Source organism: Dendropsophus ebraccatus, chromosome 9, assembly GCF_027789765.1.
Source record: "Dendropsophus ebraccatus isolate aDenEbr1 chromosome 9, aDenEbr1.pat, whole genome shotgun sequence".
Lineage (NCBI taxonomy): Eukaryota > Metazoa > Chordata > Amphibia > Anura > Hylidae > Dendropsophus > Dendropsophus ebraccatus.
In genome coordinates this window covers 53,672,203-53,691,055 of record NC_091462.1, presented here as the reverse complement: position 1 = coordinate 53,691,055, position 18,853 = coordinate 53,672,203, and the positions used below count along the sequence as shown (strand labels likewise).

The following is an 18,853-nucleotide window of genomic DNA, read 5'->3' as shown; positions in this document are numbered from 1 at the left end:
AGGGACCCAGGCCGCTCTTAAAGGGACCCAGGTCGCTCATAAAGGGACCCATTTTGCTCTTAAAGGGACATATTTTGCTCTTAAAGGGACATATTTCGCTCTTAAAAGGGACCCAGGTCACTCTTGAAGGGACATATTTCACTCTTAAAGGGACCCAGGTCGCTCTTAAATGGACCAATTTCACTCTTAAAGGGACCAATTTCGCTCTTAAAGGGACATATTTCGCTCTTAAAGGGACCCAGGTCGCTCTTAAAGGGACCCAGGTCGCTCTTAAAAGGGACTAATTTCACTCTTAAAGGGACCAATTTCACGCTTAAAGGGACCCATTTTGCTCTTAAAGGGACCCAGGTCACTCTTAAAGGGACGCATTTTGCTCTTAAAGGGATATATTTCGCTCTTAAAGGGACATATTTTGCTCTTAAAGGGACCCAGGTCGCTCTAAAAGGGACCCATTTCGCTCTAAAAGGGACCCATTTCGCTCTTAAAGGGACCCATTTCGCTCTTAAAGGGACCCAGGTTGCTCTTAAAGGGACCCATTTTGCTCTTAAAGGGACATATTTCGCTCTTAAAGGGACCAAGGTCGCTCTTAAAGGGACATATTTCGCTCTAAGGGACATATTTCGCTCTTAAAGGGACCCAGGTCACTCTTAACCCTTTAAGGACAGAGCCAATTTCGATTTTTGCGGTTTAGTTTTTTCCTCCTTGTGCTTAAAAGGCCATAGCACTTGCATTTTTTCACCTAGAGACCCACATGAGCCCTTATTTTTTGCGTCACTAATTGTACTTTGCAATGACAGGCTGAATTTTTGCATAAAGTACACTGCGAAACCAGAAAAAAATTCAAAGTGTGGTGAAATTGAAAAAAAAAAAGCATTTTGTTTATTTGGGGGAAATGTGTTTTTACGCCATTCGCCCTGGGGTAAAACTGACTTGTTATATATGTTCCTCAAGTCGTTACGATTAAAACGATATGTAACATGTATAATTTATATTGTATCTGATGGCCTGTAAAAAAATTTAAACCATTGTCAACAAATATACGTCACTTAAAATCGCTCCATTCCCAGGGTTATAGCGCTTTTATCCTTTGGTCTATGGGGCTGTGTGAGGTGTCATTTTTTGCGCCATGATGTGATCTTTCTATCGGTACCTTGATTGCGCATATACGACTTTTTGATCGCTTTTTATTACAAATTTTCTGGATTTGATGAGAAAATGCGCAATTTTGCACTTTGGGATTTTTTTGCGCTGACGCCGTTTACCGTGCGAGATCAGGAATGTGATTAATTAATAGTTTACGCACGCGGCGATAGCAAACATGTTTGTTTGTTTATTTATTTATTTACTTTTATTTATAACCTGGGAAAAGGGGGGTGATTCAGACTTTTATTAGGGGAGGGGGCTTTTTACTATTAACAACACTTTTTTTTTTACTTTAACACTTATACTAGAAGCCCCCCTGGGGGACTTCTAGTATAAGTGCTTTGATCTCTCATAGAGATCTCTGCAGCATAGATATGCTGCAGAGATCCATGAGATAGGCACTCGTTTACTTCCGGCTGCTGCAGCCGGAAGTAAACGAGTAAACGAGTGCCGAGCCGGGGACGGCGCCATCTTGGAGCGGTCCCCGGCCGGCTTCAGAAACGGAGATCGCTCCTCCGGGATAACATCCCGGAGGAGCGATCTCCTCCACTAGACACCAGGGAACGGCTGAATCCGGTAATCGGATGCAGCTGTCATGTTTGACAGCTGCATCTGATAACTGTATTAGCGGGCACGGCGATCGGACCGTGCCCGCTAATATCTACGTTCCCGGGCTACACGCGGCACCCGGGACCGCCGCGGTTCAGAGCGGGGTCGCCGCTCGGCCCCGCTCTGAACTCCCTTACCGGCATCAGGGCGTAAATTTACGCCCGATGTCGTTAAGGGGTTAAAGGGACCAATTTCACTCTTAAAGGGACCAATTTTGCTCTTAAAGGGACCAATTTTGCTCTTAAAGGGACATATTTCGCTCTTAAAGGGACCCAGGTCGCTCTTAAAGGGACATATTTTGCTCCTGAAGGGACTTATTTTGCTCTTAAAAGGACCCAGGTCGCTCTTAAAAGGGACCCAGGTCGCTCTTAAAGGGACCCGGGCCGCTCTTAAAGGGACCCAGATCGCCCTAGCAACAAAGGGACCAATTTCACTCTTAAAGGGACCCAGGTCGCTCTTAAAGGGACCCATTTTGCTCTTAAAGGGACATATTTTGCTCTTAAAGAGACATATTTTGCTCTTAAAGGGACATATTTCGCTCTTGAAGGGACATATTTCACTCTTAAAGGGACCCAGGTCGCTCTTAAATGGACCAATTTCACTCTTAAGGGACCAATTTCGCTCTTAAAGGGACATATTTCGCTCTTAAAGGGACATATTTCGCTCTTAAAGGGACCCAGGTCGCTCTTAAAAGGGACTAATTTCACTCTTAAAGGGACCAATTTCACGCTTAAAGGGACCCATTTTGCTCTTAAAGGGACCCAGGTCGCTCTTAAATGGACCAATTTCACTCTTAAGGGACCAATTTCGCTCTTAAAGGGATATATTTCGCTCTTAAAGGGACATATTTTGCTCTTAAAGGGACCCAGGTCGCTCTAAAAGGGACCCATTTCGCTCTAAAAGGGACCCATTTCGCTCTTAAAGGGACCCAGGTCACTCTTAAAGGGACCCATTTCGCTCTTAAAGGGACCCAGGTTGCTCTTAAAGGGACCCAGGTTGCTCTTAAAAGGACCCATTTTGCTCTTAAAGGGACATATTTCGCTCTTAAAGGGACCAAGGTCGCTCTTAAAGGGACATATTTCGCTCTAAGGGACATATTTCGCTCTTAAAGGGACCCAGGTCGCTCTTAAAGGGACCAATTTCACTCTTAAAGGGACCAATTTCACTCTTAAAGGGACCAATTTTGCTCTTAAAGGGACCAATTTTGCTCTTAAAGGGACCCAGGTCGCTCTTAAAGGGACATATTTTGCTCCTGAAGGGACTTATTTTGCTCTTAAAAGGACCCAGGTCGCTCTTAAAGGGACCCGGGCCGCTCTTAAAGGGACCCAGATCGCCCTAGCAACATGGGTCCCTTTTAAGAGCAACATGCGTCCCGTCCGTTTAGGAGCAACTTTGGTCCCGTTTCTTTAAGAGCGACTTGGATCCCTTTAAGAGCTACATAGGACTTTTTAAGAGCGACTTGGGTCCCGTCCCTTTAAGAGCGACTTGGGTCCCGCCACTTTAAGAGCGACTTGGGTACCTTTAAGAATGACTTGGGTCCCTTTAAGAGCGACATGGCTCCCGTCCCTTTAAGAGAGACTTGGGTTCCTTTTAAGACCAACTTGCGTTCCTTTAAGGGCGACCTGGGTCCCTTTAAGAGCGATCTGAGTACTTATAATGGTAAAGATCATTGCTCGGTTACCTTGACAATCTTACTCATGTCAGTGAGACAAAATCGTTAAGGACCTTCCATATATTACATCTTCTATTGGCCAATAGTGGACATGTGACTGTGGATGGTGTGATACATTGCATGACGAGACCTTAGAGTTCCTATTGGCTGCTATATTTCAGCTATTTGCATATGTGCTGTGATTGGCTGTCAGCAGTTAGAGTGTGGCCATTATTTGCAATGGGCCATTATTTTCTATGGGAAATTCGGGGTCTTTAAACATAAATTTCTTAAAAACGACAAATCCGATCGAAACGAAAAATAGATAGCACACCACACACCGCCGAGGGCTTCGAAACGCAGTTTGAATGGAGTGTGTGCACAAAGCGGTTCGGGCTGTATTACGCGCAGAAAAATGGCTGGAAGAAGAAGAAGAAGAAACGGAAGAAGAATACGGATTACAATATAGTGCTTTTCAAGCACTATAAATATCCATGCCAAGCATGATGGACAATTGTCATGGATACAAAGTGGGTGGGAACTTGTGACCCTCATATAAATTCTTGTAAGTCTGTCTTGTCTGTGTCTTGTGTTCCACATATCGCAAGGAATGTTGACCAGTTGCCCACAGTCACCTACGGCTGTCCAAGGCAAGTAGGCAGGGACAGTGTCCCGGGACTACTCCATGGTTTACTGTCCGTGTCCAACTCATCTTTTCCCTGAGCAATTGGCACTTGTAGTGTTGTGTCTCGTTTAAAGGACAACTCCTGTAAAAAAACTTTTTTTCCATTTATTGAAACGCATTACAAAGTTATATAACTTTGTAATGTGCTTCAATCACCTATCTGCCCCCCCCCCCCCCCTTCCCTATTTCCCCCCTCCCGGAAGTGAAGGAAACTCACACATACCTAATTACTGTCGACACCAGGCTGCTCTCTCAGCTCCTTCTTGCGACGATGCCTCATCAGGAGGAGGGCTGGTCTAGGTCCTGTTACACCAGCCTCCCTCCTCCTGCCTTGTCAGGTGACTCTGCTTGCTCAGCTCCGATTGGTTGAGCAACTGCAAGCCATCTGACCTTGTGCAGCACTAGAGAAGGCTGCTTGCTGTAAGTGAATGATTTCTTCTGCTTCTCTTCACTGACTTCTTCCAGCACATAAGCTACACAGACCCCCCTCCCCTCTCCTCTCTTTTTCAGCCATAAAGTCAGTCAGGGAGTCACTTTAACTGTTTAATCTTTGTCCTCCGTTTTCCAGCAAGCTGTCAGCTACACGGCACCCCCAGCCCCCTCTAAAACCCAGCGACGGAGTCTGTGAGTGAAGGAGCCTTATCTGCTTCTCTTTCCTCCATGACTCTCTCCCTGCATCTTATCAGCTGCAGGAGACCCCCCCACACACACCCCGCCCCGCCCCCCCTCACACACACACTTTTTAATACAGGATTCCATAATAGTATATAATATGAAATGACGCCTCCTGCCACCCCAGCTGTTTCCCAAATGGACCACAGACTTGTAATATGTGACCTTTTGACCTAAATGATTTAATAGCTGGACAAAACCATAAGGGTGTGTTAAGTTAGTTTTTTTATTGCCATTATTGAAGCCAAAGGTAGGAGCAGATTATGACTATGCTCACATTGTCAAATTAAAGGAAAAAAAACAGATGTAATTTTGAGGTCAAAATATGGCTATATGAAAATAAGCTGGCATTGCACACACCATAAAGAATACCACCCATAATTGATTAGAACCTTCCAAATAATGATCATGCTTAGTACTTACAATCTGCAAAATATGGCTTTTTTATTTAATCTGTTTAAACATTGTTTTATTTTCACTCAAAGTTATAATCGTATTTAGCTTTTTTTTGTGTGAACCTAGTGTTAGGAATGTGACTTTGTGCTCCTCAGTCCGTGCTGAGTTTCTGTCTGTGTTTTTTCTCTGTCTCATTTGTGTCTGAAATTTCCAGCCACACCCGCCTTGCCTGTCAGACTTCTGGCAGTGCAGGGGTTACTGCACTGCTAGATTTGCTCAGCTGAGCTTGGTGCTTGGATCAGGGCTGGTCCAATAATGCTAAGTTTACACGGAGCGATAATTGGCCAGATCGTACGATTAACGATTTTGAAGTAACGATTATTTTTTTATAACGATCAGCGTTTGGACCGCAGCCCGGCCCGCCCGCAGCCCGCCCGCCCACTCGCAGCCTGGCCCCCTGCTCATCCGTAGCCCGGCCCCACGGTCAACCGCAGCCCCCTGCACCGCTCCGATCGCCACCCCCGCCGCTCCGATTGCCACCCCCGCGCACGGCCGGACTATCAAGCGACAACTGTTTACACGGAACGATCAGTGAATTTTTTGCGATCAACGAACGACGATTTATGAACATGTTAAAAGATCAAAATGAACGATTTATCGATCGTTCGCCGCGTTTACACGTACGATTATCGTTCTAATTCGATCGTTATCGCGAAAATTCATTAATCGCGTAAACGTAGCATAGGCTGCTGGACCAAGTCTCTGATTCTGGATAAATAGCATCAGACTCCTCATTTCCCTGCTGACTATTAGAGTTTACTCGCCTGCACAGCTCCCTATCTCTTCTCTCTGCTCTCTGTGTTTCTGACCTCTATATCGCCTACCTCAACTTTGCTTATTGCCGCCAGCCCTGACCTTTTGCATCGTACCTCGACTATCCACCTGCCTATTGTTTTTGTACTTGGCCGTCCGACTGTTGTTGACCTGGTTTGTCTGACTTCTCTTATTGTGTTTGTTTGTCTGTCAGTGTTTTATGTTCCACATTCTACAATAACAGAATTTAAACACGCCTGGGATAGACATATATCTATCCTAAGATAATAAGGAAGAAAATACTAAAAGGGCGGACTAGATGGACCCAGTGGTCTTTTTCTGCCGACAATCTTCTATGTTTCTATGTTTCTATGTTTCTATATCAAGAGTAGGGAACTCCTTTGTGGTTGTCCGTGGCCGTTTAGGGCCGTTCAGGCCCGCTTAACCTTCTTAATGGCTGCGTAGGAGATGGAGGAACGGCCCGAGGAATTATCCAAGGACGCATCCAATGTTAAATTAAAATCCCCACATAAGACTACAGTCCCCTTGACCAAGGGAAGGGATAGGTCAATCAGATCAGTCAGAAAAGAAACTTGATCCTGATTAGGGGCATACACATTTAGGATGGTGAAAACATGTCCACTAATGGAAATTGAGAGGAGGAGGTAGCGGCCATTGGGGTCAACCGTACAATCCAGAACCTGACGGGAGGTTTTTATGTATGGCAATGGCTACTACTTTAGTCCTAGTGGCAGGGTTATTGGCAAAGTGCCACTGGGTAAAATGCCTGGGGCATGACCCACTTTAAAATGTGTTTCCTGCAAACAAAGAATCTGTACCTTCTGGCGGTGGAAATGGTGGAGTACCCTTGAGCGCTTCCTGGGAGTGTTCAACCCCTTCGCATTAAAGGAGGCTATGCGAAGGTCTGCCATGTTACGTAGAGGGTGAGTACGAGCAGGAGAAACCACTTAGACAAAAGACAAAAGGAAAAACAACAGTTAGCAAAGAACAAACAAAACTCTAGAACAAGACAAAGACAGATAGAGGAACAAGCAGTAAGGGGAAAAAAAACTGCAGCGTATACCAACAAATACAAGTACAGAGTGAAACCCGCCCGGGGTAAACCTACCTATTGGGGGGAAGAGACAGACAAGTATGTGAGAGCTGTCAGCTCCTCACAGACCATAACAAATAAAAAGAGGCATAAACATGACTAGGCATAACAATGGTAACTAATGGAAAATGGCAATTCCAGACCTTAGTGGTCAAACATAAGCAAAAGCAATAATCTCACAAAGTGCACAAAACCTAAGAAAGAGCATCAAATTGTGGGGTATCGCAGCTCCTCAGGGACTTTTGACAAGGCAAAGAAAAATGTAAGGTCCCAAAACAAATAAGAGGAGAGGAGGGGACACAATCATGGGGCCAGGGTCCAGATGGCAGGGAGAGGTGCCTGCGAGGGCTCCCACGTCGGAGTGTTCTCGGGGGGAGACTCTGGGAAGTCGAAACAGACGACCTCGGTGACAGGGGCCTCTTAGCATTTCTGGCATAAGAAAGAAGGGTAGGCCACTTTGGGAGAGATACGTCAGGGAGATGCAGTTCTTTCAAGAAATTTGGGACGTCTTCAGGGGCTCGCAGAGTGAGAGTGCGTCCATTGTGATGAACAATCGGGGCAAAAAGAAACCCCCAATGGAAAGGTATATTACGGTCCTTTAGAACGTCCAGGATATGGCGAAGAGCTGCTCGCTGGGCCAGAGTGTGCCGAGACAGATCCGGTAAAATGAGCGAACGAGACCCTCTGTAGATGACATTCTGGCGCTGACAGGCCCGCATTAGAATCTCCTCTTGAGTGGAATAAAAATTAATCAGAATCAGATGACACCTCTGGGCCTCTGATCATCACAGCTTAGTGGGCGTAACGCCCTATGTGCTCTATCAATCTCAATGTGGGTATTAGGAGGTTGCTCAAGGAGGTCATTGAAGAGGTTAGACAAGATGGCAAACAAATCAGAGGAGGCCACTGTTTCCGGGAGGCCCCGGATCCGAAGACTGTTATGGCGGTTGCGGTTTTCAATGTCATCCATGTGCTGTTGTAGGATGAACAGAAGGTCAGAATGAGACTGCACCGTAGATTGTAAGGTACAGTAGATAGGGATAAAGAGGTGGTTTCCTGGGCAGTTTCCAAGTTATGAACTTTAGTAGAAACAATGGCAAGGTCTGTACGAAATTGTGCAAATTCTTGCTTACATTCGTCCACCAGTTGTTTAGCTAAGGTGGAGATGTCACTTCGGGTAGGCAGAGATTGAGTAAGAAGCCCTAGGTCAGCGAGAGAGACAGGCCTGTTCTCGTCTAGCACATTGGTATAGCTGGAGGATAGAGGCAATGTGAGTCCCTGAGCAGATACAATGGTTGGTGTGGGTTGTTGCCTAAGGATTGGAGGGGTACGATCCAGGGAGGATGGAATGTCAGACCTACCCCCATGTGTCAGCAAGCGTTCCTGAGGTGGTCGGGTACAGGCAGGTGCATGGACCAAGGCTTCTGTGTGGCCCATTGTGGCTTGTGCATGTGGGGGGAACAATCCCATGAGGAGCCAGAGGACCAAGCAGGGGATGAGGCCCCAGGTACGCCAGCCTGGGCTTGGGGCATGAGAGAGGGACAAGTCTCTTCCAGAGGTGGGGGTAAGAACCAGGCAGGGTCCAGGGGGTCCTGAGTCCACACCGCTGCTCGGGGGTTCAACTAGTGTGCGATTGCCTGGTGGTCTGTGGTATACCGCGGGCATGGGTGGCTTATGGCCTGGGAGAGGGCCCGTTGTGGTTGGGGCGAGTACTGGGGAGGGATGGAAGGCAGGGTGCAGATGGAAGTTGCAGGGGATCGGCAGTGGCTTGATCCTACCTCATCCAAGTCCTGCTGCAGCGCTGGAAACTCCTGAGTAGCTGCAGCCTCTCCATCTGCTAGGGCAAGATGGCCGCCGGAACACCTAACAGGGCGAGGCGCAGGCAGCTGGAGCCAGGTCCCCGATCTGTTGGCGAGGAGGGGTGAGTGGGGCGCGCCCTCGCACACCGGGAGGGGTGTCTAGCACCACAGTAGGTGTATCTTCGGTGTGGATCACTCCTGAGACAAGTGCTTCATGGCGGCGGCCATCTTGGGCCTCCCCCTGTGCTGCTGGTAACTGAGTCGCAGGAGCCTCTGGGCGTACAAAATACTGATCAATATCGCCCCTGAGGCAATTCAAAGCGGGTGGAGGATCGCCCCCTGAGCTTTTTCCCCATGGCTAGGAAATCAGATGCCTATAGATTCGCTGCTGGGTCTGAAGGAGCTCAGCACAGTGCATCCTCACACGTTCATGGCTAGACACGCCCCCCTTCAATGCAACTTTTAGTAGAACTCCCATTGATTTTAATAGGAGTTTCAAAGAGTAACCACATTTTTGTGTATAAAAACCATGATGAGGTCATTTTAAACCAATGTGCTTTTCATTATCAAAACCCATACATTTTTTTTTCTTGCTAGCAATATTCCATTACTGTATCTGATAGAAAAACCTATTTAATAAAACATTTGCTGAATTATCACCACTTTGATCATCAAGGGGCATACACTGCAAAGTTCCTATCAAAATATTATATAGGCGACAACAAGGAAGAGGGAGAAGGGAAGTCATGTGACGTTTATGTGGGTGGAGGTTCGTCTTAGTACAGCTGAAACACTTTCACACTTGCACTACAGAGAGCAGCGAGTGAAGAAAAGATCATTAAACTTCCAGGTCAAAAGTAAGTAAAAGTTATAAAACTAAGTAAAGTCTGAATACATTTGTCTGTAAAGCTGTATCTAGTACATTGAGATTATATGAGGAATGTGTTTAACTGTAAAGTGATTTATTTTGAATATAGAAAGTGAAACTTCCGTCTGACAGTACATAGTACCAGGAAGAACGTGAGCTACACCTACATACTACTGATTAATAAGGAATTATTATTAAAGGGGTTATCCTGTGTTAAAATACTTTTTATATACCTACAGTTTTATAGAAAATAATAAAGAGCCTATACTTACCTCTCAGCGCTCTCCCCTGGTGTCCTTCTGTATTGTCTCCTGGATCCACCTGCTGAACGATTGGGCAGTCACCTCTTGTCTCGGCAATGAGAGCCTGCTCAGCCAATTAGGGCTGTGGCACTGTCCCATCAGTGGTTGGCTGAGTGGGCGGTCACTCCCAAGATGAGTGTGTTTCAGAAATGACTGCAGGATCGTTCAACAGGTGGGACCCGGAGTCACTGCAGGAGGATAACAGAGAAGTGCGGACAGGTAAACATAGGCTCTTCATTATTTTCTATATAGCTGCAGGTATATAACAAATGTTTTCTAATTCTGGACAACCCCTTTAAAGCTAATACATGCATATAAAGTGTCTTGGAGTTAGGCTGAGCATCAAACTAAACAAAATGAGGCACAATTGTCAAAACGCACCAATAGCATATGCCATGGAGTATGCAAAAATCTGCAGCTTTTCCATAGCTTAAGGGCTAATTCACACGTCCGTTGTTCTGTCCGCAATTGCGGACAGAACATGAAACCAATGTTATCCTATGGCCCCGTTCACACGTCCGTATGTGTATACGGGGCCGCGATCCGTGCCGCAAAAAAAAGGACATGTAATGCGGACCGGTTTTTTGTGGCACGGATCTCTGGGGTAATGATGTGTGAATGTAGTGCTCCGTGAAGCACGAAGCACTACGGATACACATATGGTAGTGTGGTCCGCAGCCACGGACTGCACTACGGGTGTGTGAATGTGGCTTTAGCCTTGCTTATCTGATGGGGGGGCACAGCAAGGCAGGGTGGAATCGTGGCCTCCTTCTGCACCTGGTTTATCATGGTATCATGGTTTTACACGTAGAGCAAGTCCCCTTGGATTTACTAAGAAGCGTGAACCTCTTAGTAAATCCGGCAGACTGCATGAGGCGGGGCTTTATTTAAGACTAGCCTATGAGTACACTGGTCTTGATAAATTTTCCCAAGTAGATATAGGTAGGCTTATCTGGATTATACAAATTGGTGGTAGTCTTGTGTAAATAAGGTGTCAGGAACAGGGCGGCAGAGACAAGACAGTGAGCCCTGACGCTGAACCCACCAACTGTCCCTACCTACTTGCCTTAAATGGCCCTAGGCACTAGTATAGGTGCACACAGAACAAGACAGACAAACAAACACAATAAAGAATAGTAAACAGTCCAGGTCACAACAATCGGGCAGCAAAAGTACAAAATCAGAATCCAATAGGCGTAGTCAAAGTCCAGGCAATATGGTCAGGGGCAGGCGGCAAGCAAGGGAGGTCAAAGACACAAAGCAAATATCAGGTGAAGCGAAGAACAGAAGACACAAGCAGACAGAGACAAAGTCAATAACCAGCAATGAGTGCACAGGATGACCTGTCAGTCACAGCAGAACCCAAAACACAGATTAACCATGACATGGCCAGACAGAACTCAGCAGGTGAAGTCGGGTGTGTCCACCAAACAAAGTGAGCAGATAAATCAGTGTTCAGACACTGCAAAACAAAACACAGAAACAGAATACAAAAAAATCAGCGCCTTCTCGGCCGCAGAGCACGGGCCGAGGGGCACATCACGCTCCGCAGAGATACAGTCCTGACAGTACCCCCCTTTTATGAGAGGCCTCAGAACCCTCACAGGACTCAACTTCACTTAGAAATTTCTATCTGACTCCCATTCTTCAGAAGAAGAGTCCATGGCATGGAGAACAGGCTGACTGACAGGACGAGCAGAAGAACATACATTTATTTCAGATACAGGAAAATCAGGTACAGCAGAACTAGAAATATCGATTTCGCCGGAGGGTATTGATTTCGCCTGTGCGCCCAAGTGACTTTCTTTGGAGTCACCTGAACGTTGATGATCCGGGAGCTGTTTTTTTTGCCGCTTGGGGCGCTTGTGGCAGAAACTGATGAAATGGCCACTGTTACCACAGTAATAGCATGGACCGTTGTGTCTCCGGTGTTCTTGCCTGGTCCTGGCGTCCAATTGTCCCAGCTGCATGGGTCCATCTTCAGAAACATCAGGGGTAACAAGAGGGTTTTTGACAGAGCAGGGGACAGAGGTTTTAGAAGGGTCACGGTCTACTTTCTCCCTATGTCTGTCACGAAGTCTACGGTCGAAGCGAATGGCCAAATTCATGGCCTGCTCAAGGATAGGAGGATCTGGATGCCCTTCCCCTGTTTCAAAGTAGTCAACTGTCTCTCAGCTGCTGCTGCCCTGTCAGGGTCATAAAGTAATTCCAATGCTGAAAAAAACAGATCCACAGAAGATAATTCAGTGGCATCAGGAGGTAAAGAAAAGGCCCACTCCTGCGAAGGTCCTTATAAGAGTGACATACTAATGCCAACTCTCTGGCTCTAATTCCCAGAGGACCGGGGACGAAGTCTAAAAAACAACTTGCATCCCTCTCTGAAAATTCGAAAGGCCCTTCTATTGCCTTTGAATCTTTCAGGAAGCTGCACTGGAGGTTCTTGGGGAACAGCAGCAGATAGCATAGCATTCTGGCCCAGGAAAAACTTTACCTACTGCACACGTTGCGCAAGGTCCAGAACAAGCTGGTTGAGACATTGCATTTGCTCAACCAGAGCTATCATAGGGCCCATAGCCAGGTGGGGAGAGAAAAAAAAAAGTAAGGCTGGTTATTCTGTCAGGAACCGGGAGGCAGAGACAAGACAAGACAGTGAGCCCTGATGCTGAACCCACCAACTGTCCCTACCTACTTGCCTCAAACAGCCCTAGGCAGCCACAAAGGCGGTTCCTTCACTAGTATAGGTGCACAAAAAAAGGACAAACAAACACAATAAAGAATAGTAAACAGTCCGGGTCACAACAATCGGGCAGCAAAAGTACAAAATCAGAATCCAATAGGCGTAGTCATAGTACAGGCAATAGGGTCAGGGACAGGCAGCAAGCAAGGAAGGTCAAAGATACAAAGCAAAGAACAGAAGACACAAGCAGGCAGAGACAAAGTCAATAACCAGCAATGAGTGCACAGACTTGGGTTAATTATATAGGAGGCCAGGGTTCTAGTCCAGAACATAAAATTGGACTGTCCCCCTGATCTCCAAGCACAGACACCTGAGAACAAACCCATCCACTGGCAGGATGACCTGTCAGTCACAGCAGAACTAAAACACAGATTAAACATTACATGGCCAGACAGAAATCAGCAGGTGAAGTCGGGTGTGTCCACCAAACATAGTGAGCAGATAAACTAGTGTTCAGACACTGCAAAACAAAACACAGAAACAGAATACAAGAAAATCAGCGCCTTCTCGGCCGCAGAGCACGAGCCGACGGGCGCATCACCCTTTGCAAAGATACAGTCCTGACATAAGGCTTACTTATTTCAGGTTTTTTCTTTTCTGTTTCCTAAAGCGACTCTACCCACTGTGCTTCCCCCCCCCCCCAACTACTTATACCTTTTTGTAGCTTATGTGAAGTCCTTTCAACAGATATGTTTGCCCACGCTGGTTGCGCTTTCATGATGCAGAAAAACAAACTTTAGTTGAGGAGATGCGGTGTCTTAGAGGCGGGGCCACAAGCCTTCGTGCCCTAGGGAAGTGACGCCTGTGTGGTGTTTTGCGCCTCTCCCCCTGCCTCCCGTTCCGCCCTCTGTCCGCCCTCACAGGAATCATTGGCATTGCGCTTGCGCCATAATTTTGACCCCCAGCGCTGCTTCAGTGACGTTGGCAGATCAGCGCCTCCTCTGTGGTGTGTCTTCTGGGCGTCATCCACGCCCTGTAGTAGTGACGCGCTTGTCCCTGCACCGCCTCTCATGTCTGTCAGCGCCCGCCCCCTGCATACTATGTTTCCGCCCGCTCGTCCCTGCACCGCCTCCCTCTCATGTCTGTCAGCACCCGCCCAACGCCCCCCGCATACGATGTTACTAAGAGTCCTCTTCTTGGCTTCTGTGCCGTTGCGATCATATCCCGCCCAGGCTCAGTGACGTGACCAGCCTTCTCCGTCACTGTGCCTGCGCGGGATACGATCGCTAAAGGCACAGAGGCCGAGAAGAGGACTCATAGTAACATCGTATGCGGGGGGCGGGGGCTGACAGACATGAGAGGGAGGCTGTGCAATGACGAGCGGGCGGAAACATAGTATGCGGGGGGCGGGCGCTGACAGACATGAGAGGGAGGCGGTGCAAGGAGGAGCGGGCGGAAACATAGTATGCGGGGGAGGGCGCTGACAGACATGAGAGGCGGTGCAGGGACAAGCGCGTCACTACTACAGGGCGTGGATGATGCGCAGAAGACACACCCCAGAGGCGGCGCTGATCTGCCAACGTCACTGCAGCAGCTCTGGGGGGCAAAATTACGGCGCAAGCTCAATGCCATTGATTCCTGTGGGGGCGGACAGAGGGCGGAACGGGAGGCAGGTGAGAGGCGCACAACACCACACAGTCGGCGCTTCCCTAGGGCACGAAGGCTCGTGGCCCCGCCTCTAAGACACCGCATCTCCTCAACTAAAGTTTGTTTTTCTGCATTATGAAAGCAACCAGCGTGGCCAAACATATTTGCTTAAAGGACTTCATATAAGCAACAAAAAGGTATAAGTAGTTGGGGGGGGGGGCGGTAGCACAGTGGGTACAGAGTCGCTTTAAAGGAGTATCTATTAATAGTTAATCTTGTATGGCTCATCAGGGTAAATATTTTGCAAATATATTCACTCAAACTTGCTTCCTCCTCCTATAATGGCTGCTCTTTTATTCCTTTCATTGTTTACAGCTCATTGTCTAGATTACTGATCTGCTCTAAAAGCAGTGGTATACTAGTTACCGTATACTACACTAACATGTATACTATATATATATATATATATATATATATATATATATATATATACACACACACACACACACACACACACACACTATAGGGGGGGTTATTGTCTCAGCATCTGGCGTACTTCGGTAAAAAAGTCACATTTTTGCCTATGTACACCCTGTTCATCTAAGCCAGAAATCTGTGCCAGCTCTGAGACGATTTACATTTATGAGTCTGCCACACAGTGTTGGACTTTAGTTGGTTGGGAATTAGTTAAGACCAGCGTACAGATATGCCAGTTTTGATAAATCCTCCCCTCCTTATCTCTATACAACTACACTATATCTACAGTGGTTTGCAATAAATTAGAATATCAACAAAAAAAAATTTTTCAGTAATTTAATTCAAAAAGTGACCTCATATATTCTATAGAGTCCTTACATACAGAGTGAACTGTTTCAAGCGTTTATTTCTGTTAAAATTAATGATTATGGATTACAGCCAAGAAAAACCCAAAAGTCAATATTTCAGAAAAGTAGAATATTATATAAAACCTACTGAAAAAAAAATGTTTTTAGCACAGAAATGTCGGCCAAATGAAAAGTCTGTACAGTAAATGCCCTCAATACTTGGTCGGGGCACCTTTTGCATGAATGACGGCATCAATGCGGCAATGTGGCATGGAGGCGATCAGCTGATGGCACTGCAGAGGTGTTATTGAAGCCCAGGTTACTTGATAGCGGCCTTCAGCCCATCTGCATTGTTGGCTCTGGTGTCTTTCATCTTCCTCTTGACAATACCCCATAAATTCTCTATAGGGTTAAGGTCTGGCGAGTTTGCTGTCCAATCAAGCACAGTGATGCTATGGTTAGTAAACCTGGTCTTGGTACTTCTGGCAGTGTGGACTGGTGCCAAATCCTGCTGGAAGATGAAAATTCCATCTCCAAAAATCTTTTCAGCACAGGGAAGCATGAAGTGCTCTAAAATTTCCTGGTAGACGGCAGCGTTGACTTTGGTGTTGATGAAACCCAGTGAACCTACACCAGAAGATGACATGGCTCCCCAAACCATCACTGATTGAGGAAACTTCACACTAGACTTCAAGCAGCTTGGATTGTGTGCCTCTCCACTCTGGGACCTTGATTTCCTAATGAAATGCAAAATTTACTTTCATCTGAAATCAGTACCTTGGGCCACTGATCAACAGTCCGATTCTTCTTTTTCTTGGCCCAGATAAAGCCCGTATTCCACGGGTCGTTGGAGGAGCAAACGAGCGCTGTCAGCGCTCGTTTGCTCCTCGTTCGCCGCTCGCTGCCGCCGCTATTCAACGCGGCTGCAGCGAGCGGGTGAGTGCGGGAGGGGGCGGCGGGGAGCTGCGGGGGGGCTGCCCGGGGGATCGCTAGATCGTCCGGGCAGCCCATAGGATATAGCAGCATCTGCTGGCGATGCTCCTATTCAACGGAGCGACGGCAGCAGATCGCTGCTATATCAGTCGCTTGTTTTTCAACATGTTGAAAAACAAGCGACTGCAACGATCAGCCGACATGAACGATGTCGGCTGATCGTTGCACTCTATTCCACGGAACGATTATCGTCCGTAGCGGTCGATATTGTCCGAAAACGAACGATAATCGTTCCGTGGAATAGGGCCATTAGACGCTTCTGGCGTTGTTTATTGGTCAGGAGTGGCTAGACACATGGAATGCAGACGTCTGTATGTGGTGGCTTTTGAAGCACTGACTCCAGCAGCAGTCCACTCTTTGTGAATCTCTCCCAAATTTTTTAATGACATTTTAGTTACAATCCTGTTAAGACTGCGATTCTCCCGGTTGCTTGTGCACCTTTTTCTACCACACTTTTTCCTTCCACTCAACTTTCCATTAAAATGCTTTTATACAGCATTCTGAGAACAGCCAGCTTCTTTAGCAATGAACTTTTGTGGCGTACCCTCCTTGTGGAGTGTGTGAATGACTGCCTTCTGGACATCTGTCAAGTCAGCAGTCTTCCCCATGATTGTGCTGCATACTGAACCAGACTAAGGGACCTTTTATAACACTTAGGAAGCCTTTGCAGGTGTTTTGGGTTAATTATTCTAATATTCTGAAATACTGACCTGTATGTAATCCATAATCATCAACTTTAACAGAAATAAACGCTTGAAAAAGTTCACTCTGTATATAATGACTCTATAGAATATATGAGGTCACTTTTTGAATTGAAATACTGAAAAAAAAAAAAAAAATTTGTTGATATTTTAATTTATTGCAAACCGACAACTGTATTTAGAGCAGAATTGGATTACTGCAGTACTGGCCTGGATGATCTTCACTGACACTGGCCGTTCTGTGACATATTCGGGTCACAGAATGGCCGATGTCTTACAGCGTGTGAACCTGGCCTTAAACATGATGTTTTGCTGTCAGGTAACCATTTAAGCAAACATGCATTTTAGTCTATGTGAAATATTTGCTTTTGTGTATGATTTTCTTTTTTATAGTATTACATAAACACCTGAAATGGATAAAGACACACAGAGCCTTCTGCTGAAAGTCAGTGAAGAGCTCACTGAAAGAGATGCATCGGGCATGATCTTTTTATGTGGAAAGTATTTAAAAGAAGGAGAAAAAGAAAACATGAAGGATGGGATGGCGCTGTTTTCAAGTTTGAAAAAGAAGAGTTATATTTCAAAAGACAATTTGCTTTTTGTTAAAGAACTTCTGAGTAGAATTGGCAGAAGAGATATCTTAAAAAATGTTCTGAACATCACAGACACTGAAATAAAAGAGCTTGAACGATCCTTCCAGAAGATCTCAAAATACAGGTAAGACAAAGTTCTTATTGGAGAAATCTCAGATTACTTCCTAAAATATATGAACCAGCAAAATCTTAAGCAGTTATAATTAAGGAAACATTTTACTACGCATGATAAGAAAATTTTTAAATGAAAGTAATTAAAGATGAGCTATGACTGTATCAATGTTTTCCAGGTAGTCCTCTGGCTATAACCACCCTCTTCACTGAGCCACCAGCCCACAGGATTCTAATGGCGATCAGTTTTGCTTTGTACAAAGCAAAATTAATCTGTTTCGCTTATTGCCTAGTGGTTTACATCATACTATTAGTAGCAATGGTGCAAGGTACTGAAGCAATGTTTTATTCAAGTGAACATCAAAACCCTTGCTAGTAATAGTACAAGCAATTGTAAACATTGAAGCTGCTTTAACGCTCAGACAAGCTCTCTTGCCCCTTTGAATCGGAGGCCTGAGCGCCCAAACCTCAATTAATACTTTTAATACTTTTGACATGTCTCTAGGAAAGAGTTCCTCAACCAGTAGCTCAGAAAAGACATGTCTTTCAAAACCCGAATGCATCGAATAACGGACGTTTTTACAGCGGATGGCAAAATAATGAACATAATTATTATTTTCGGACGTCTTTTGCAAACACGTCGTGTTGTTCACATGCAGTTTTTCTTTTTCCACTGTTCTTTCTCCGAAAAAACGTTGCGTGAACATAGCCATACTGTGTTAGAGCTTGAGCAACTCGCACAGCTCCAGGCTCTGCCAGGGCATGCAGCTGGGCATGTGGAGACAATTGTGAGGGCGTGCCGACAGCGTCTCTTCATGTATCCGTGGCTGGGGTTTCACCGCCCCCGGCCGATCAGTGTTTGCAATGTGTTTTGATTGAATGACAGCTGACACAACAGTCACCTGTCAGCACCTGGGCCGGACCTGGAGCCTCAGCCCCAATCGCTTCTAGAGCTAGTACTCCAGATTCTATAAGTATCTTCCCCTCTGCCTCAGTCCTTGCCTGCGATAGCGCCTAGGTGACTAGTGTAACTTGACCTAGCATTATTTCCTGCATTGATTTTCTGGTTATCTGACTTCTGGCTCTTGACTATTTGACTACCCTCTTGGATTCTGTATTGTACTGCGCTGCTCATGTTATTGAACAGGACCTCTGACATTGCCTTATTGTGTGTGTTTGTCTTGTTTTGTTCTGTGATGCACCTAGTTGAGTACAGGGTTTTGCTGTTCAGTTGTCCGTTGCCGTTTAGGGCTTC

At 46.1% G+C, this 18,853-nt stretch overlaps 1 protein-coding gene and 1 long non-coding RNA gene across 3 annotated transcripts in view; one reads left to right on the top strand and one right to left on the bottom strand.

Moving 5' to 3' along the window:
* The window catches only part of LOC138800995 (uncharacterized), an 89,377-nt gene extending 79,273 nt beyond the window's left edge, over positions 1–10,104 (bottom strand). The window contains exons 1-2 of the long non-coding RNA XR_011364549.1: positions 10,023–10,104; positions 6,809–6,936 (exon numbers count right to left, since the gene is read on the bottom strand). This is a non-coding gene — a long non-coding RNA (uncharacterized lncRNA). The remainder of the gene's footprint in view (positions 1–6,808; positions 6,937–10,022) is intronic.
* The window catches only part of LOC138800992 (caspase-8-like), a 28,520-nt gene continuing 19,317 nt past the window's right edge, over positions 9,651–18,853 (top strand). For both annotated transcript variants that reach the window (XM_069983333.1, XM_069983334.1), the window contains exons 1-2: positions 9,651–9,739; positions 17,288–17,611. In XM_069983333.1, the coding sequence (XP_069839434.1) occupies positions 17,307–17,611 (305 nt within the window). In that variant the 5' untranslated portion in view covers positions 9,651–9,739; positions 17,288–17,306. The remainder of the gene's footprint in view (positions 9,740–17,287; positions 17,612–18,853) is intronic.